We start from the raw sequence: 16903 nt of genomic DNA, 5'->3' as shown, positions 1-16903 counted from the left end.
GTGCTAAAAATGTTGCTTGTGGAGGACCTCTCAAGACCCAATCTTGGTACTATCCCTAGGACTAAGGTTGCTCTGACTGGCTCTCTAAATTCCCAGGGCTCCATTTATGGATTCTTAGCTAACATGAAGTCTTCCCAGTCTTACTAGATTGACTATTAACAGAACAGATTTTTTTTTTCTCTTTAAGATTGGTGTCTCTCTTGGAATACTAGTTCTGATGAGAGGACAATATTGCTACCACATCTTGGTTTGCTATTTTTGGGGTGCAGAGTGTTATGTATTTAAAATATTGTGTTAAGCCCTGCTACAGTGAAACTAACCTTTAGATCAGTGGTTCTTAACCTTTTTGAACTAATCTTGAGGAAGTTGTCATTGCCCCATTCCCCCAACATAACTCTCAATCACAACCTAGGAAATACTTCTTCAATTTATGCAAACACCTTTTTGTTGTTTTCTTTAAAATTGTCATCAGAACATATGGATGCAAATAATATATGGTCCAGTCTTTTTCCCGTATCTCAACTGTGTGAAAAAAATTGGCAAATTGCTTTCCCAACTCCCGGAAGAAAATTGCATGGGTGTATCAAGTCGGAGCTGTTCTGTGGCCACCGTCATTTTCTTTTTGAAATTTTTAGCAAATTTTCCTCTGTTTGGATGGCTTCTTCTCTTCTGCTGCTCAAAAAAGGGCCCTCCCACCTGCGCCGGGTTAATATTGACCTTTATTTCTTCACCCGAAGCACAGCTGATCAGCTCCTTAGCTGTGTTTTGGGCTGAATCCTGCTACTGAGTATGTGTGGAAGCAAAATTGCACAAGGGAACATGAGCGTGCAAACGTGAAACATAGTGATGCGAACAGGTGGTAAAGGTAAGTGGATCCCACACCTGTGACACACCAATGCCCCAATGATTCAAGGAGGAACCAAACTGGTCACTTGCTAACATTGTCTCCTTTGACAAGGGTCATGTTTGGTTGTGTGCATAGGCGTGACAGAGATTTTTTTTATTTGTTTGGAAGTGGAGAGAAAATATTTGCACAGTGAAGGGTAACCAAAATGTGAGCGTGGCTTATGCAGGATGCCCTGCATTTTCTTTCAACATCTTTCAGTGCAACTTGGGTGCTCTGGGGTGGAGCTCCATTTTCTCTACCCCACTGCATGCCCCCCCCCACATCCGGGCAGCAGCCCATCCCTGGGTTTGCACCAGTAGTGGGTTCTAAAACCCGCTGGTACTGGTTTGAAGAAAGAGATCAAAATGGGAGCAACCCATCACTGGTGTGCACCAGTAACAGCTGGATTCCACTAAGTTCGATGCATACCTCCTTTTAAAAAAAGTCTTGTAGAAGTAAATGGTTAAAATCTCTCCTTTTCCCCTTCTACTGTCATTGCATCATTGCCATATTCCTCAATCATTGTGTCAGAAGAATGGTTTGGGGTTCCAATTCGAGCCAAGATTGCAGAATAATAAATAAAAATGGGATTCGGACAACTGTGGGGAAAGAAGAAATATTTATTCCTAAAGCGAAACAGTTTTTCTTTAGGTGAAGGCTGCAGAGAAATGGGGTACAATGGTAGATTTTTATAGGGGGAGCTTGTCCTGGGTGAAATGTCTATGTGCTGAATCTAGGGTGACATTTGAGGTGTGTGTGAGAGAGGGGGGGGAATATGTTTATTCTTGTGAGGTCTTCCTCTGGTCCTCCCCTTCCTCTTAATTAAGTTTCCAGTTTCAAGTTTTATTGGATTTATATGCCACCCCTCTCCGAAAACTCGGGGCGGCTAACAGCAATCATAGACAATATACAATAATAATCCAATACTAAAAGCAAATTAAAACCCCTTAATATAGAGTTAATATAATTAACTCCGTGTTTGCCGCCCTTATGCTTTGATATGTGGATTAGGTCTGGGTAACTTATTTAAGGGTTTGAGGGAGTTGCTAATTATTGTTGAGTTCAGCATGACTGTCAATTATCTAGTGGAGACATTGATTCTCAAACCACTGTGGATTCTGTTGATATTTTAAGGGAAGATGGAAACAGTATACATAATGAAATATATTTGAATTATTAAACTTCTCACGACTGAAAAAAATTAGAGGGAGAAATGCAGTAGGCCTAGAAGGATTGCCTTCCCCTGATCTAATCTAAACAGGGAAGCATGCAGTATGGGCCTCCTCTCAGATCGCTCGTGTTTACTAGAAAAACCTGTGGCTCAAAGCATGTTTGATCAATGGGTCGGCTGATGTTCTTGGACAAAAAAAGCTTTGCAACAATTATTCACATTCTAGTAACCACCTGCTTGGGTGAATGATCTGTAGTATATCTGGGGCTGCTTTTTGAACATCGTCCAAAAGTTTCAGTTAATGAGAACCAGAACTAGCTAAGCGCTGTGTGTGGCCTGCCCATCCAAACGCATTAGGCTTGAGCTTGACCATCTGCATTAGTTGTTGTCTCTTTCCAGATCCAAATCAAGCTATTGATGCTTACTTTTGAAGCACTGATTGGTTTGGGGAGGGTTCCTGATGGAACATCCTCTCTGCCATACATTCCCCTGCCTGAAGATTCTCAAATTCTCCTCTCCATCTCCAAGCAGATGCATCAGAAAACGTGCATTTAGCTTTGGGAGAGGAAAAAAGAGGCGATGTTAAAGAAGATTATGATTTACAGACATGCATGCAAAGCTGTCTGCTAGGAGGAAGAGTAAGAATTGACATCAGAGATGCCAGAGGAGCCCCCAAAAAGTCATGATGGCAGCTTTTTTAAAAAGGGTTTTATTAGTAATACAATTAAAAACATTGAACATGGTGTCACTTTTCTGGTTTGAACATTTCCATCAAGTTTTACCTTATTTATTTTATTTATTTATTACTTAGATTTGTATGCCGCCCCTCTCCGAAGACTCGGGGCGGCTCACAACACGTGGAAACAAATCATAAATAATCTGACAATTTAAAATATTAAAGATTTTAAAAAGACCCCATATACTAACAGACATACACACAAACATACCATATATAAATTAAACATGCCCAGGGGAAGATGTTTCAGTTCCCCCATGCCTGACGACAAAGGTGGGTTTTAAGGAGTTTACGGAAGGCAGGAAGAGTAGGGGCAGTTCTAATCTCCGGGGGGAGTTGGTTCCAGAGGGCCGGTGCTGCCACAGAGAAGGCTCTTCCCCTGGGGCCCGCCAACCGACATTGTTTAGTTGACGGGACCCGGAGAAGGCCCACTCTGTGGGACCTAATCGGTCGCTGGGATTCGTGCGGCAGGAGGCGGTCTCGGGGATATTCTGGTCCAATGCCATGAAGGGCTTTAAAGGTCATAACCAACACTTTGAATTGTGACCGGAAACTGATCGGCAGCCAATGCAGACTGCGGAGTGTTGGTGAAACATGGGCATACCTAGGTAAGCCAATGACTGCTCTCGCAGCTGCATTCTGCACGATCTGAAGTTTCCGAACACTTTTCAAAGGTAGCCCCATGTAGAGAGCATTACAGTAGTCGAACCTCGAGGTGATGAGGGCATGAGTGACTGTGAGCAATGAGTCCCGGTTCAGATAGGGCCGCAACTGGTGCACCAGGCGAACCTGAGCAAACGCCCCCCTCGCCATAGCTGAGAGATATTTTTCTAATGTGAGCTGTGGATCGAGGAGGACGCCCAAGTTGCGGACCCTCTCTGAGGGGGTCAATAATTCCCCCCCCCAGGGTGATGGACGGACAGATGGAGTTGTCCTTGGGAGGCAAAACCCACAGCCACTCCGTCTTATCCGGGTTGAGCTTGAGTCTGTTGACCTTACAACAAATACAGTTCCTTTTCGCTATATAAGTATGTACAATCTATCACTATTCACACACATAAATTCTTTCGCCTGGTGAAGATTACATCAAGATTACATCAATACCATTCCTACTTGTCACAGAGTACTAACATAAACATTTCTAAAGTTTCAACTTATCGATAATCCTTTATCCCAACATTCCTCCTCCTCTCCAACCAGTGGTCCATTTTATTCCAGATTTCATTATCTTCCGTTTCACTCTTATCGTTGAGTTCCAGAGTCAACCTGTCCATTTCAGCACAAGACAATATCTTGTTTAATACCTCCTCTTCTGAGGGGGTATCTTTATTTTTCCATTTTTCCATTCTTGCTTCTGTTAGAATATGCAACATTAGATATATTGTTCCCTTGTCCTTTGTAATACCTGGGGGGCGGGGAGGAGGGAGTTGTAGCTTTAACTTGCTGGTTTGCATTTAAATAAATAAATAAATAAATAAATAAATAAATAAATAAATAAATAAATAAATAAATAAATAAATAAATAAATAAATAAATAAGCAAGCAAGCAAGCAAGCAAGCAAGCAAGCAAGCAAGCAAGCAAGCAAGCAAGCAAGCAAGCAAGCAAGCAAGCAAGCAAGCAAGCAAGCAAGCAAGCAAACAAACAAACAAACAAATTAAAATAACTATTTCTGCACCCATGCAGCATAAACAGAAGTAACTGGCTGGCAGTGCTCTGAGATAGTTTCCTCCCCTCCCTTCTGCCTCCATCTCTGCTGAGCCAGACCAGCCGGCTTCTCCACTCCCTCCAAGGTCTGTCTCAGCCAAGTGCTCACCTGCCACTGCTCTTCCTCCTCCCCCTTCTTTTGCAAGAGTTTGAATCAAGCAGCTTGCTCAGTCTCCTTCCCATTTCTCCCTCTGGGCTTTTCTTTTCTCTCTGGGTCCCTATAACAGCCTTGCAGAGAGGAGGAGGAGGAGGAGGAGGAGGAGGAGGAGGAGGAGGAGGAGGAGGAGGGGGACCTTCAGACATCATCTACTGGGGAGAAGCAGCAGGGACCACTTACAGAGCTGGCGAATACAGGACAACAATCTCTGCAATCCAAACATCAAGGTAAGTTTACACCAGATTGCATCTGCAAGGGGACGACACCCAGAGAACTGGACTGATTTAGCAAGAGGAAGGAGAACTGCATGTGGTTACATTGTTTAGTTCGACCACCCTCAGGAGCCAGAGGGATAGGGATAGAAGTTGCTACTTGCTAGGAAAGAGTAAATCAGGGGATTAAAGTCCATAGAGGGGAATTATGCACCCCAAAAGCCTCTAGAAATCCTTCTAGGTCTCACTGTGTGTCAATGCAGATAGAGAAATGGAATAATTCTACCTGGAGGAAACTCAGAGGCTATCTAGTCCAACTCTTCTGTTAATGCAGAGAACCCATTGTAGCTTCATAGCTAATAAAATAATTACAGGAAGGAAGGAAGGAAGGAAGGAAGGAAGGAAGGAGGGAGGGAGAGAAGGAAGGAAGGAGGGAGGGAGGGAAGGAAGGAAGGAAGGAAGTAGTAAAATGGAATAGGGTTGAATGCTTCTTGTATTTAAAAATGTAGTCATTTATTTCCACCATGCCCACCATATTAGCCTCTGTTTACATCCTTGGGCAGCTTGCTAAATGCCTGACAGATAACCGAACATTTACTAATCCCTTAATGATGACTCTCTAACCTGAATTTTGTAGAGGGCATTATAATTCTGTCCTTTAGCTTTACATCTCTAGGTGTTCTTGTTTCCCACAACTAAATGACTCAACAGAAGAGGAGCAGTGGAAAGTAGACAAAGATATCTTCCCTTTAGAAGCTTGATTGTAGACCAGCATATACACTTACAGGGAAACTTTTCTCAATTGGAAAGCTATAGAATTGCCAGGATAATGACAACTGTGGGGAAATATGTGGGTCAAATGAAATCAATCATTGCCTATAGCTATATTGACTCATTCTGTGGCACCGCTGTTTTGCTATCCATGTTTTAAAATAAAAACAAAACAAACATAGAACAATTTCCTGAAGCCAATGGTCCAGGGTCAGTGAGATTTCTGTTACTGTAAGCAGAGATTCTATCGTACTTTTTTTAACCCCAATGCCCTTGGTCTTCTCATAGCTGGAAGGTGCTAAGAGAAGATGAACAAAAGTGATCCGGTCTGGGGAAACAATGCCAAGGACCCAGATGAGAAGGAGATATCGCCTTGCATGGTCAGCATAGGGGCCCTCCTCTACTACTGCATCCTGCTTTGTGTGGGCTTGCCAGGTAAGACAAAAATCAAGAAATACGACAGCTCCACAAGTGTGTCAGTGTGTCGTGTTCATGTGTACTTCCAGTAGGTTGGAGGAGAAGCAGCAGCAGCAACAATTCATAGTTGATTTCATCACTGGAAACTTTTAAGAAAAACCTGGAGTGCCATCTGTCAAAAATGGTGTAGCGTCTACTTGGGCAAAGGTTGGACTGGATTACCTACAAGGTTGCCTCCAACTCTGTTAATCTGTATCTGAGAACTCAAACGAATACAGTACAGACACCAAATCACATTTTAAAAACCTCCAAAAGGTGGGACTCATTTGTGGGAGAGACTGGCAAGAAAAAAATGGATTCCATTGAGAAGGATCTATCTTTAGTGGAGAAAAACAGTTGGAAATAGGAGCCAAAGGCCATCAGAGAGAAGAGGAGATGGAATTGGAAATCTTGGCCTTGATATATAAACCCTCAGAGGTGAAATACAAACAAGGGGTGACAAACCCAGGTGAACAGCGGCTGAAAAGCAAGAAAAATAAATTATATGCAGCCAAATATTTTCAGGCAAGGATTATAACTGGAAGGAAATTAACTGAGCCCTTCATTTTAAAAATCAGAAGTGTTTAATGTTTTTCTTCACATGTAGCAGCAGTGGGATTCACTGATTATTACACAGCACTTGTCTCTTACCAGCATTCACGTGTTATATTGTAAGTGACAAGTAGAAAATGTTTGTCCTTAGAGAAGGAAAGATATTAGACTATGCCCCCCCCCCAAAAAAAGGACTGCAGAATTCCCATAGAATTGATATATAAAGCAATACTGTGAACAAAGTATTAAGGATTGGGGGTATTTTTTGAGGAATGTTCAAAATGCATTATATAGAAATTATAATAAATCATCGTAAAATCCCTTAATAAAGTGTATATTACTAAACTTGTTTTATTTTGTGGTTAGATTTATATGCTGCTTTTTGCTCAAGAGCTCAAAGCAGTGCAGGTACTCCCCAGGTTAGGAGCAAGTTCCGTTCCTGTGTTTAATTCGAATTTGCATTTAAATCAGAACTTGTACTTACAAATGGACTGCCAGAGTTTCTCCCGGTTCTCATCAGTTCTATAGAACCGGTAGTAAACCGGTGGTGACATCACAGAGCCAGTCCATGGATGCCACTATCTTTTTAAAAATATATATATATTTTTAACTGGTTTTAGTTTCTGCACATGCTCAGAAGCAGAGTTTTTGGCACTGTGCCTGCACCACCATCTGGTTTTTGCTTCTGCGCATGTGCAGAAGCCAGGTTTTCTGCACTGCGCATGTGCACACGCCCAAGCGAAGCACACACACGCCTCCATGAAGTGGGCAAAGCACCTGCATGAAGTGGGCCTCACACTGCATGAAATGGCCACGCGGTATATAATGTGCATGCAGCCATGCGGTGCGGGAGGAAGTGAATCCGTGGCAAGGTAAGTTAGAACCTGCCCCTGTGGATGGTTTATTATTAAAACTGGCAGACAACATGCTCCTTCCTCAAGCCAGCCAACGCCCGAAGCCACACAATATTTCCATGAACCATTGAAAACACATTACAGTATTTGCACAGTTTCAGTGGTTCATGAAAACATTACTCGGCTTCAGCAGTTCTTGGTGGATGACCATGCCTTCTCCAGCTTCAGCAGTTCTTTAGCTCAAGGAAGAATTGTTCGTTGTTTTTATCAGTTGTTCAGTTGTTAGTCAGTTGTTTTTAACCTGGAGATTGCCAAGTACATAGAGCTTCGGACCTGTAGTGGGTTTTAAATCCTGTTGCTTGTGCACGCACACACAATTTTATTTATTTATTTATTTATTTATTTATTTATTTATTTATTTATTTATTTTATTTTATTTTATTTGTATGTCACCCCTCTCCATAGACTTGGGGCGGCTCAATGCTTCTACATATGTGCAGAAGCTTCTGCACATACACAGAAACACCCCAGGTGGGTGGGCGGAGTTTCCTGCCACTACCGCCACCAGTTTCCCAAACTGGGCCAAATCAGGAACGACCCACCGCTGCTTCGGACCTTTACAGCATTTCTCCCCATAAAAGAACAAGACAGTCATCAGCCTAAACTCACTAGGGAGCTGTGCTCAAAGATAGTCTAGATTCTAGATCTCTCTGGAACGTGGTCCAACATTTTAATTACTGTGCGACAATCATCACAACTTCTGTCCACATCTTGTGTATTCTTCTAAAAAAGCATGTCTACAGGAAGGAGAGAGGAAACGTTTATTAGGTACACTTTACTCTTATGTGCCCATTATAGTGTTAATTTCAAGACGAGCACCAGAGGGAGCTATCATCTCACATAGATGTGGAGAACATTGATGGGCCTCTCTACCTAGGCAGTTTCATGAGTCCCTATCAAGGGAAACTGAGATAGTTGGCTCAGAGAGAAAAATATGAAATCTGCTTTCTCCATAACTCTATTAGTGTTTGCATCTACAATGCCGGCAATACTGAAAATGATTTGTTTTTGGGGAGGTGGAGGTGGGGTTGGATATTTGTTTCATTAACTACAGTGGATTTTCCAAATTGAAACACCAGTTTCAATACATTACAATACAGTGATCCCCCGCTCGTTGCGAGGGTTCCGTTCCAGGACCCCCCGCAACGAGCGGGTTTTCGCGAAGTAGCGCTGCGGAAGTAAAAACACCATCTGCGCATGTGCAGATGGTGTTTTCCGCAGCGCTAGCGAGGAGCCGAAGATTGGGGGGCGGCGCGGCCGCCAACATGGGGGGCTCGCTAGCACCCCCCCGAACCCCCAACCCGGGTTTGGGGGGGTGCTAGCAAGCCCCCCATGTCGGCGGGGATGTTTTAAAACACCCGCGCGGCTTTCCAATGAGTCCCGAAGACAAACGCGGAAGTTTGCCGTTTGTCTTCGGGACTCATTGGAAAGCTCCGATCGTTTTAAAACAGTTGCGCCGTTCTCCGCTGACTCCTGGCGAACTTCCCCGCTTTAGGAGTCAGCGGAGAACGGCACGCCTGCTTGGCTTCCCTCGCCAGCGCAGCCAACGTGCGCTACGATCTTCCGGGCGAGCCAGGCTCAGTGACGGAAGGCAGCTGCTTGGCCCGGGATGCTGGGCCGAGAGGAGCCGGGCTTGATCCGCTGAGCCTGGCTGGCCCGGAAGATCGTAGCGCGCGTTGGCTGGAGCGGCGAGGGAAGCCAAGCCGGCAGCAATGTCGCCGCCGCTGCAGCCAACGCGCGCTACGATCTTCCGGGCCAGCCAGGCTCAGCGGATCAAGCCCGGCTCCTCTCGGCCCAGCATCCCGGGCCAAGCGGCTGCCTTCCGTCACTGAGCCTGGCTCGCCTGGAAGATCATAGCGCGCATTGGCTGCAGCGGCGGCGACATTGCTGCCAGCTTGGCTTCCCTCGCCGCTGCAGCCAACGCGCGCTACGATCTTCCAGGCCAACCAGGCTCAGTCACGGAAGGCAGCTGCTTGGCCCGGGATGCTGGGCCGAAAGGAGCCGGGCTTGAAGATCGCAGCGCGTGTTGGCTGCGGTGGCGAGGGCTTGCGATGGAGGGTGGAGGAAGCGGCCATGGGAGGGCGAGCTGCCTCAGGGAGGAGGATCGGGCGGGACCAGGTGGGGGCTGGAATTTCTCCGCTGGGAAGAAGCGGCCAGGGCGAAGGGCGGGCGAGCGGCGAAGGGCGGGCGAGCGGGTGCTGGGGAGGGCTTCTCGCCCTCCCGCCAGCAAGAGGGGGAGCGAACGGCGTGGGCGGGCGAAGGGCGGGCGAGCGGCAGCGAGGAGTTTGCGTGGGCGGTGGGGAAACTCCTCGCTGATGCCAGCAAGAGGGGGAAGACCCAGGGAAGCCGCCCAGCCGCTGATCTGCCGGGCGCCATCTACGCATGCGTGCCCATAGAAAAAAGGGCACGCATGCGTAGATGGTATTTTGACTTCCGGGTTCAAAATTCGCAAATTACCCTGTTCGCAATGGTTGGGGACGCAATAACCGGGGGATCACTGTATTACTGAATAAACAAAACACACCTCAAAACTGCTTTGTGACGCATTTCATATATGAACTGCAGGCTCCAGAAAGACCAATGTTATCTGTCAGAGGGAAGAGAGAGAGAGACAGAGATACAGAGAGAAGGAGAGAGGGGGAGAGAGACATACAGAAGGAGGGGGAAGAGCCATGGCTGACATCCATACCTGCTTGTTATCTTTCCCAGCCTTATCTTACCTCAACAATAGCCTTGTCAAGGACAAAGAAGCTAAAGGGAAGCCATTTGGGTCCATTTTGCAGAAATCAAATTTTAGTCACAGCTATACATACAAATACTAATTCATCCTACGGTAATTTTAAATTCCTTATCTACCAATTTTTTTTACTATTTGTTATCTTTTCTTCCTTGTTCAAGTTAATGTTTTGACTGCCGCTGCACTTTCCCGTCTTGCTGCTCGTACCCAGAAGTCCTCGTACTGCTACCTCTTGGCCCTCACCGCTTCCGACATCCTGACTCAAGTCTTTGTGGTCTTTGCTGGTTTCATTGTGCAGGCAGCCATCTTGGACCGCAAAGTGCCAGGCGCCTTTGCCCATGCAATCAACATCTTACAGTTCACGGCCAATCACGCCTCCATCTGGGTGACGGTACTCTTGACTATGGACCGTTACGTGGCCCTTTGCCATCCCCTGCAGTACAGGGCTGTCTCCTACCCAGAACGCACCCAGAAGATCATTGGTGCCACATTTGTAGTCTCACTGGCTACTGGAGTTCCTTTCTACTGGTGGCTAGATGTCTGGCATGATGTCAACCCGCCCAGCACTATGGACAAAGTCCTGAAGTGGCTTCATTGCTTCATCATCTACTTCATTCCTTGCACTGTCTTTCTGATGACAAACTCTGTTATCATCTGCAAGCTCAAGCGATCAGGAAATCCCAACCGCCGCCTCAGCAGAACCACCGCCATCTTGTTGGCCATCACCACTGTCTTCATTGTCCTCTGGGCTCCACGGACATTTGTCATGATCTACCACCTTTACGTGGCATCAGTCAATCAGGACTGGCGAGTACACCTGGCCTTGGATGTTGCCAACATGGTGGCCATGCTCAATACCTCCATCAACTTCTTCCTTTACTGCTTTGTCAGCAAGACTTTCCGGCGTACCGTCCGCGAAGTGCTAGTCTCTTACAGATTCCAGTGTAGCCAACCATCAAGGAAGGACACTGCTTTGGAATTGACTCTGAAACCCCTAGGGGTCTGGGCTGGGACTTCAGTTTAGGGGGGTTATCATCTTTCGCTGAATGTGGATTCCGCGGGCCTTTTGGTGCACTAAGATGACGGAGAATAAGGACCTCCTTTGTGGCCCTGAGCTCCTTCAGGAGAAAAAGAGAGGAGGTAGTAAAGTAACTTCATTGAGAAATGCTTTCTTTTCATTCTTTATTCTATTTTTAAGGAATGCATTGTTTGGAGAAGGGAGGGAGACAGGAGGGAAGCCTTCCTTCTCCTTTTGTTTTATGGCCTTACAACTCTCATCCTTGTTCAGTGAGCTGAGCCATCCCTCAAGAGCAAGGGCAGACCTCACTGCCATTTTGAGATCTGTTCCACCTCAGTGGCATTGTCTTTAGTATATGGCAGAAAGACAAATGCCTGGTTTATTCCCCAGCTCTTATTCACAATATTTCTTCCGATTCTGATTCTTCCATAGCCAGGGCAGTGTATAGAGCAGTGATGGTGAACCTATGGCTCGCTGAGCCATATCTGTTGGCACGTGAATTGTTGCCCTAGCTCAGCTCCAACTTGCATGTCTGTGATGACTAGCTGATTTTTGGCTCACACAGAGGCTCTGGGAAGGTGTTTTTGGCTTCCAGAGAGCCTCCGGAGGGGATGTGGGAGGGCATATTTACCCTTTCCCGGCTCCAGGCAAGCCTTTGGAGCCTGGGGAGGGCGAAACATGAGCCTACTGGGCCCACCACAAGTTAGGACACAGTCCATTTCTGGCCTCCAGAGGGCCTAAGGGAGGGAAATGTTTTTGCCCTCCCAGGCATTGAATTATGGGCGTGGGCATTCATACATGTGTGATATAGCACACACGCACTCTTTTGGCACACAAGTAAAAAAAGGTTCACTGGTATATAGAGTATTTAAAGAAAGCAAGAAGGGATGTTTGTGTGCATTGATTTCCCTATGACCAAAGGCAAAATACAAGGAGGTCTTGAAGAAGCCAAGCCCTAGAAATGAGAGAGAGAGAAGTAGTACCGTAATAATACGCATGTGTGTGTTTAGAAGAGTGGAACTGGCAGAATTGTTTCGAGCAAGCCAGCCCTTTGTGTGGTAAAAGTCTGTGAGCCAGATAATCCATTCCACACTTTCAAAATTCCAACATTCTTCACTCCTCACCCTTAACTTTCCACTCCCATAAATATTTGCCTTTAGGTGGGTTTCTCTGAGTTTTTTTCCCCCCCTCTCTCTCTCCTCCTCCTTTGAAAAGCTTCTTTCACACCCTTTTGGAGGCCTGTCCCATCTGGCCTCTTCCCAAATAGCTCCAAGCACCACTGCCTGGGAGGAAAGCCAGCTATGTCTCGCCAAGCATCAACTCATGCTTTCTCCCAGTGGCACAGACAGAGGCATATAGTTCAGCTTCAAACACTGGACATAGGCCTGTTGGGACATTCTCATGGGACATTCTCATAGCCATGTAGAAACATAGAAACATAGAAGTCTGACAGCAGAAAAAGACTTCATGGTCCATCTAGTCTGCCCTTATTTTCTGTATTTTATCTTAGGATGGATATATGTTTATCCCAGGCTTGTTTAAATTCAGTTACTGTGGATTTATCTACCACGTCTGCTGGAAGTTTGTTCCAAGGATCTACTACTCTTTCAGTAAAATAATATTTTCTCATGTTGCTTTTGATCTTTCCCCCAACTAACTTCAGATTGTGCCCTTTGTTTTTGTGTTCACTTTCCTATTAAAAACACTTCCCTCTTGGACCTTATTTAACCCTTTAACATATTTAAATGTTTCGATCATGTCCCCCCTTTTCCTTCTGTCCTCCAGACTATACAGATGGAGTTCATTCAGTCTTTCCTGATAAGTTTTATGCTTAAGACCTTCCACCATTCTTGTAGCCCGTCTTTGGACCCGTTCAATTTTGTCAATTGGAATGTCTGTGCAGGGAAATGGGAAGCAGACTTCTTCTGTGAGTTGAGGCTTTTTGATAGATAAGACAACCCAACCCAACATTCATGTACAACATTAAGTAATCATTGGTGGGTTTGGTGGGCTCTAACGTGTTGTGTGAAGGTACCTATAAAGATTTATAAGCCATGGTTTGTGGCTTAGTCCCAGATAATTTAAATATATTTAACAAACCAAGTTTCTGTATGATTCAGCCAAATTTGTGTGAAATTAATAAGAGTTATTATTATGATTATTATTATTTATTAGATTTGTATGCCGCCCCTCTCCAAAGACTCGGGGCGGCTCACAACAGTAATAAGGAACAGTGTAACAATGGGACAAATCTAATAATAAAAAATATATAAAACCCCAACAATTAAAAGCCATAAAGCACATATATACCAAACATGAAATATAAAAAGCCTGGGGGAGATGTCTTAGTTCCCCCATACCTGGCGATTCAGGTGGGTCTTGAGTAATTTGCGAAAGACAAGGAGGGTGGGGTCAGTTCTAATCTCCGGGGGGAGTTGGTTCCAGAGGGCCGGGGCCGCCACAGAGAAGGCTCTTCCCCTGGGGCCCGCCAAACGACATTATTTGGTCGATGGGACCCGGAGAAGGTCAACTCTGTGGGACCTTATCGGCCGCTGGGATTCGTGTGGTAGAAGGCGGTTCCAGAGGTATTCTGGTCCAATGCCATGTAGGGCTTTAAAGGTCATTATCAACACTTTGAATTGTGACCGTAAACTGATTGGCAGCAAGTGCAGACCACAGAGTGTTGTAGAAACGTGGGCGAATCTGGGAAGCCCCACAATAGCTCTCGCGGCCGCATTCTGCACGATCTGAAGTTTCCGAACACTTTTCAAAGGTAGCCCCATGTAGAGAGCATTACAGTAGCCGAGCCTCAAGGTGATGAGGGCATGAGCGACTGTGAGCAATGACTCCCTGTCCAAGTAGGGCCTCAACTGGTGCACCAGGCGAACCTGAGTTACTGAGTCCTCTTTACCATTTGTCCTGAATGAACTTCTTATCATTCATGTGGGAAAACTATGTTTAGGCTGTGTACCATGTCAAACTGTCGACAAGGATCAGTGTTATGAATTCCACAAGTAAATGGAGAATGCTTATCTTTGTTTCTGTATAGATAAGAAAATCTGCAAGTCTGCTTCACTTTTGTGGTTACTGAATTCCTATTAACGGAGGTTGTGTTAATACTTGAAATTCTGTCTATTAACCGACCTATTCACATAGTTGGAGAAGTTGGATAAAAGGGCAACCAAAAGGCTCAAAGACAAAGCAATACAATTTAATTGTGCTTAACTTGGGGGGGGGGGAAATCACCCACCATCAACAAAGGGGGTTTGAAGCTTTTTGATTAAAATTCGCACATATTTAAAGTACCGTAATTTGAGGGATTCAAAAGCAGAACGATTTCTCTCAATTTTTTGTGATCAGCCAATTTCCTTTCTGTTCAGGCAATTTTTTAGTCAATATTAGGGATGCCAGTTGTTACGGTCATAATAGTATTAATGCACCAGGCTAGAACCAGGAGATGGTGAGTTATAGACCCGCTTTAGGCACGAAAGTTGGCTTTCTCTCTCAGCCCAATCCACCTCATAGGGTTGTTGAAGGAGGTATGTTCAGTTATTTATGAAAATAATAGAGACAGAATAAAAACATTTAAATATGTATAGTATCTGCATAGTATAGTAGGGGATGCGGTGGCTCAGTCAATCAGAAAGGTCGACAGTTCGGTAGTTTGAATCCCTAGCAGCGCGTAATGGAGTGAGCTCCCGTTACTTGCCCCAGCTTCTGTCAACCTAGCAGTTCGAAAACACATAAAAAATGCAAGTAGAAAAATAGGGACCACCTTTAGTAGGAAGGTAACAGCGCTCCATGAGCCTTTGGCATTTAGTCATGCCGGCCACATGACCATGGAATCGTCATCAGACAGCGCTGGCTCTTCAGCTTTGAAACGGAGATGAGCACCGCCCCCTAGAGGCAGAAACAATTAGCATATATGTGCGAACCTTTACCTTATAGCAGTGATAGCGAACCCATGGCATGGGTGCCATAGGTGGTACGCAGAGCCACATCTGCTGGCACGCAAGCCGTTGCCATAGCTCAGCTCCAATGTGCATGTGTGTGCTGGCCAGCTGATTTTTGGCTTGCACAGAGGCTCTGGGAGGGCATTTTTGGTTTCCAGAAAGCCTCTGGGGGACTGCTGGAGGGGTTTTACTTTCCCACAGCTTCAGGGAAGCCTTTGGAGACTGGGGAGGGTAAAACACAAGCCTACTGGGCCAACCAGAAGTTGGGAAAGAGGCCATTTCTGGCCTCCAGAGGGCCTCTGAAGGGTGGGAAAGCTATTTTCGTCCTCCCCAGGCATTGAATTTGGGCATGGGCACTCACACATGTGCGATAGCATGCACACACACACTCTCTCGGCACTTGAGGAAAAAAAGGTTCACCATCATTGCCTTATAGTATGACATTGATATTGATAAAGTATGATGTGCAATATTTTTCAGCATTAACAGCTTGGATGAAAAGTTAAAGAGAATAATTTCCAAATTTTTATACAAGATAAAAATGAGTGAAATTTGCACATATAAGATCCAGAATGATCTTAAGCTAGAGAAAGAGGCTTAATGTCATGCTTTCTAATAATAAAAATGCAACGTTATTATTGTAGAAAACAAATCAAGTGTACAGGTAGGGGATAGGCAGGAGATAACTAGTTTGGAAAGTATATGTGTGAAACCGTCTAGGATTTATAGTTCCCAAATGGATATGGAACAGCAGTGAGATCTGACTATATCAATAGAAGTATAATTCCCAAGGCACAAGGATTTATATCTTCACTGAATTCTATAATTATTAAATCCCATCATGTATTGTGTCATCCTAGGTTTTAATAAGGTTTCAGAAAAGCTGGAACATGTGCAAAAAAAAAAAAAGAGTAACAGTGATAGAAGAAAGTTGAATGTTGTTAAGATATGTTTAATCCATAAGCCATGACAATTAATGAAGGTTATTGTGGCCTTATTCAAGTACAGTGATACCTCGTCTTATGAATTTAATTCGTTCCGTGACCAGGTTCGTAAGATGAAAAGTTCGTAAGACAAAGCAATTTTCCCCATAGGAATCAATGTAAAAGCAAATAATGCATGCAATCCCATCCCAAAAGTCACCCCTTTTGCCTTGCGTCACTGGGAATCCCCGCCTCTGGACTTCCGTTGCCAGCCGAAGCGCTGGGACTCCCCTGAGGTCCCCTTGCTGGGAAACCCCACCTCAGGACTTCCGTTGCCAGCCGAAGCACTGGGACTCCCCTGAGGTCCCCTCGCTGGGAAACCCGACCTCCAGATTTCCGTTGCCAGCCAAAGCACTGGGATTCCCCGGAGGCTCCCCTCGCTGGGATTCAAAGCAGCGGCAGCAAAAATGAAGGGAATCCCTTCATTTTTGCAGGCGCTGCTTTGAATCCCAGCGAGGGGAGCCTCAGGGGCATCCCAGCGCTTTGGTAGCAACCGAAGTCAGGGGGTGGGGCATTCCAGCAGTGGTGGCTCGGGTTCATAAGGTGAAAATAGTTCGGAAGAAGAGGCAAAAAAATCTTAAACACCGGCTTCGCATCTCGAAAAGTACATATGAAGAGGCGTTTGTAAGACGAGGTACCATTGTACCTGTAT

General features: G+C 45.3%; 1 protein-coding gene across 1 annotated transcript; it reads left to right on the top strand.

Moving 5' to 3' along the window:
- Window positions 1-4725: 4725 nt before the first annotated feature.
- Window positions 4726-11462, top strand: GPR142 (G protein-coupled receptor 142). Its single transcript, XM_070735972.1, has 3 exons — window positions 4726-4882; window positions 5927-6073; window positions 10459-11462. Exons 2-3 carry the CDS (start codon window positions 5947-5949, stop codon window positions 11319-11321), a joined length of 990 nt encoding a protein of 329 aa, XP_070592073.1. The 5' UTR covers window positions 4726-4882; window positions 5927-5946; the 3' UTR covers window positions 11322-11462.
- The last annotated feature ends 5441 nt before the right edge of the window (window positions 11463-16903 follow it).

This window comes from Erythrolamprus reginae, chromosome 2, assembly GCF_031021105.1.
Source record: "Erythrolamprus reginae isolate rEryReg1 chromosome 2, rEryReg1.hap1, whole genome shotgun sequence".
NCBI lineage: Eukaryota > Metazoa > Chordata > Lepidosauria > Squamata > Dipsadidae > Erythrolamprus > Erythrolamprus reginae.
This window is presented reverse-complemented; position numbering and strand designations above follow the sequence as displayed.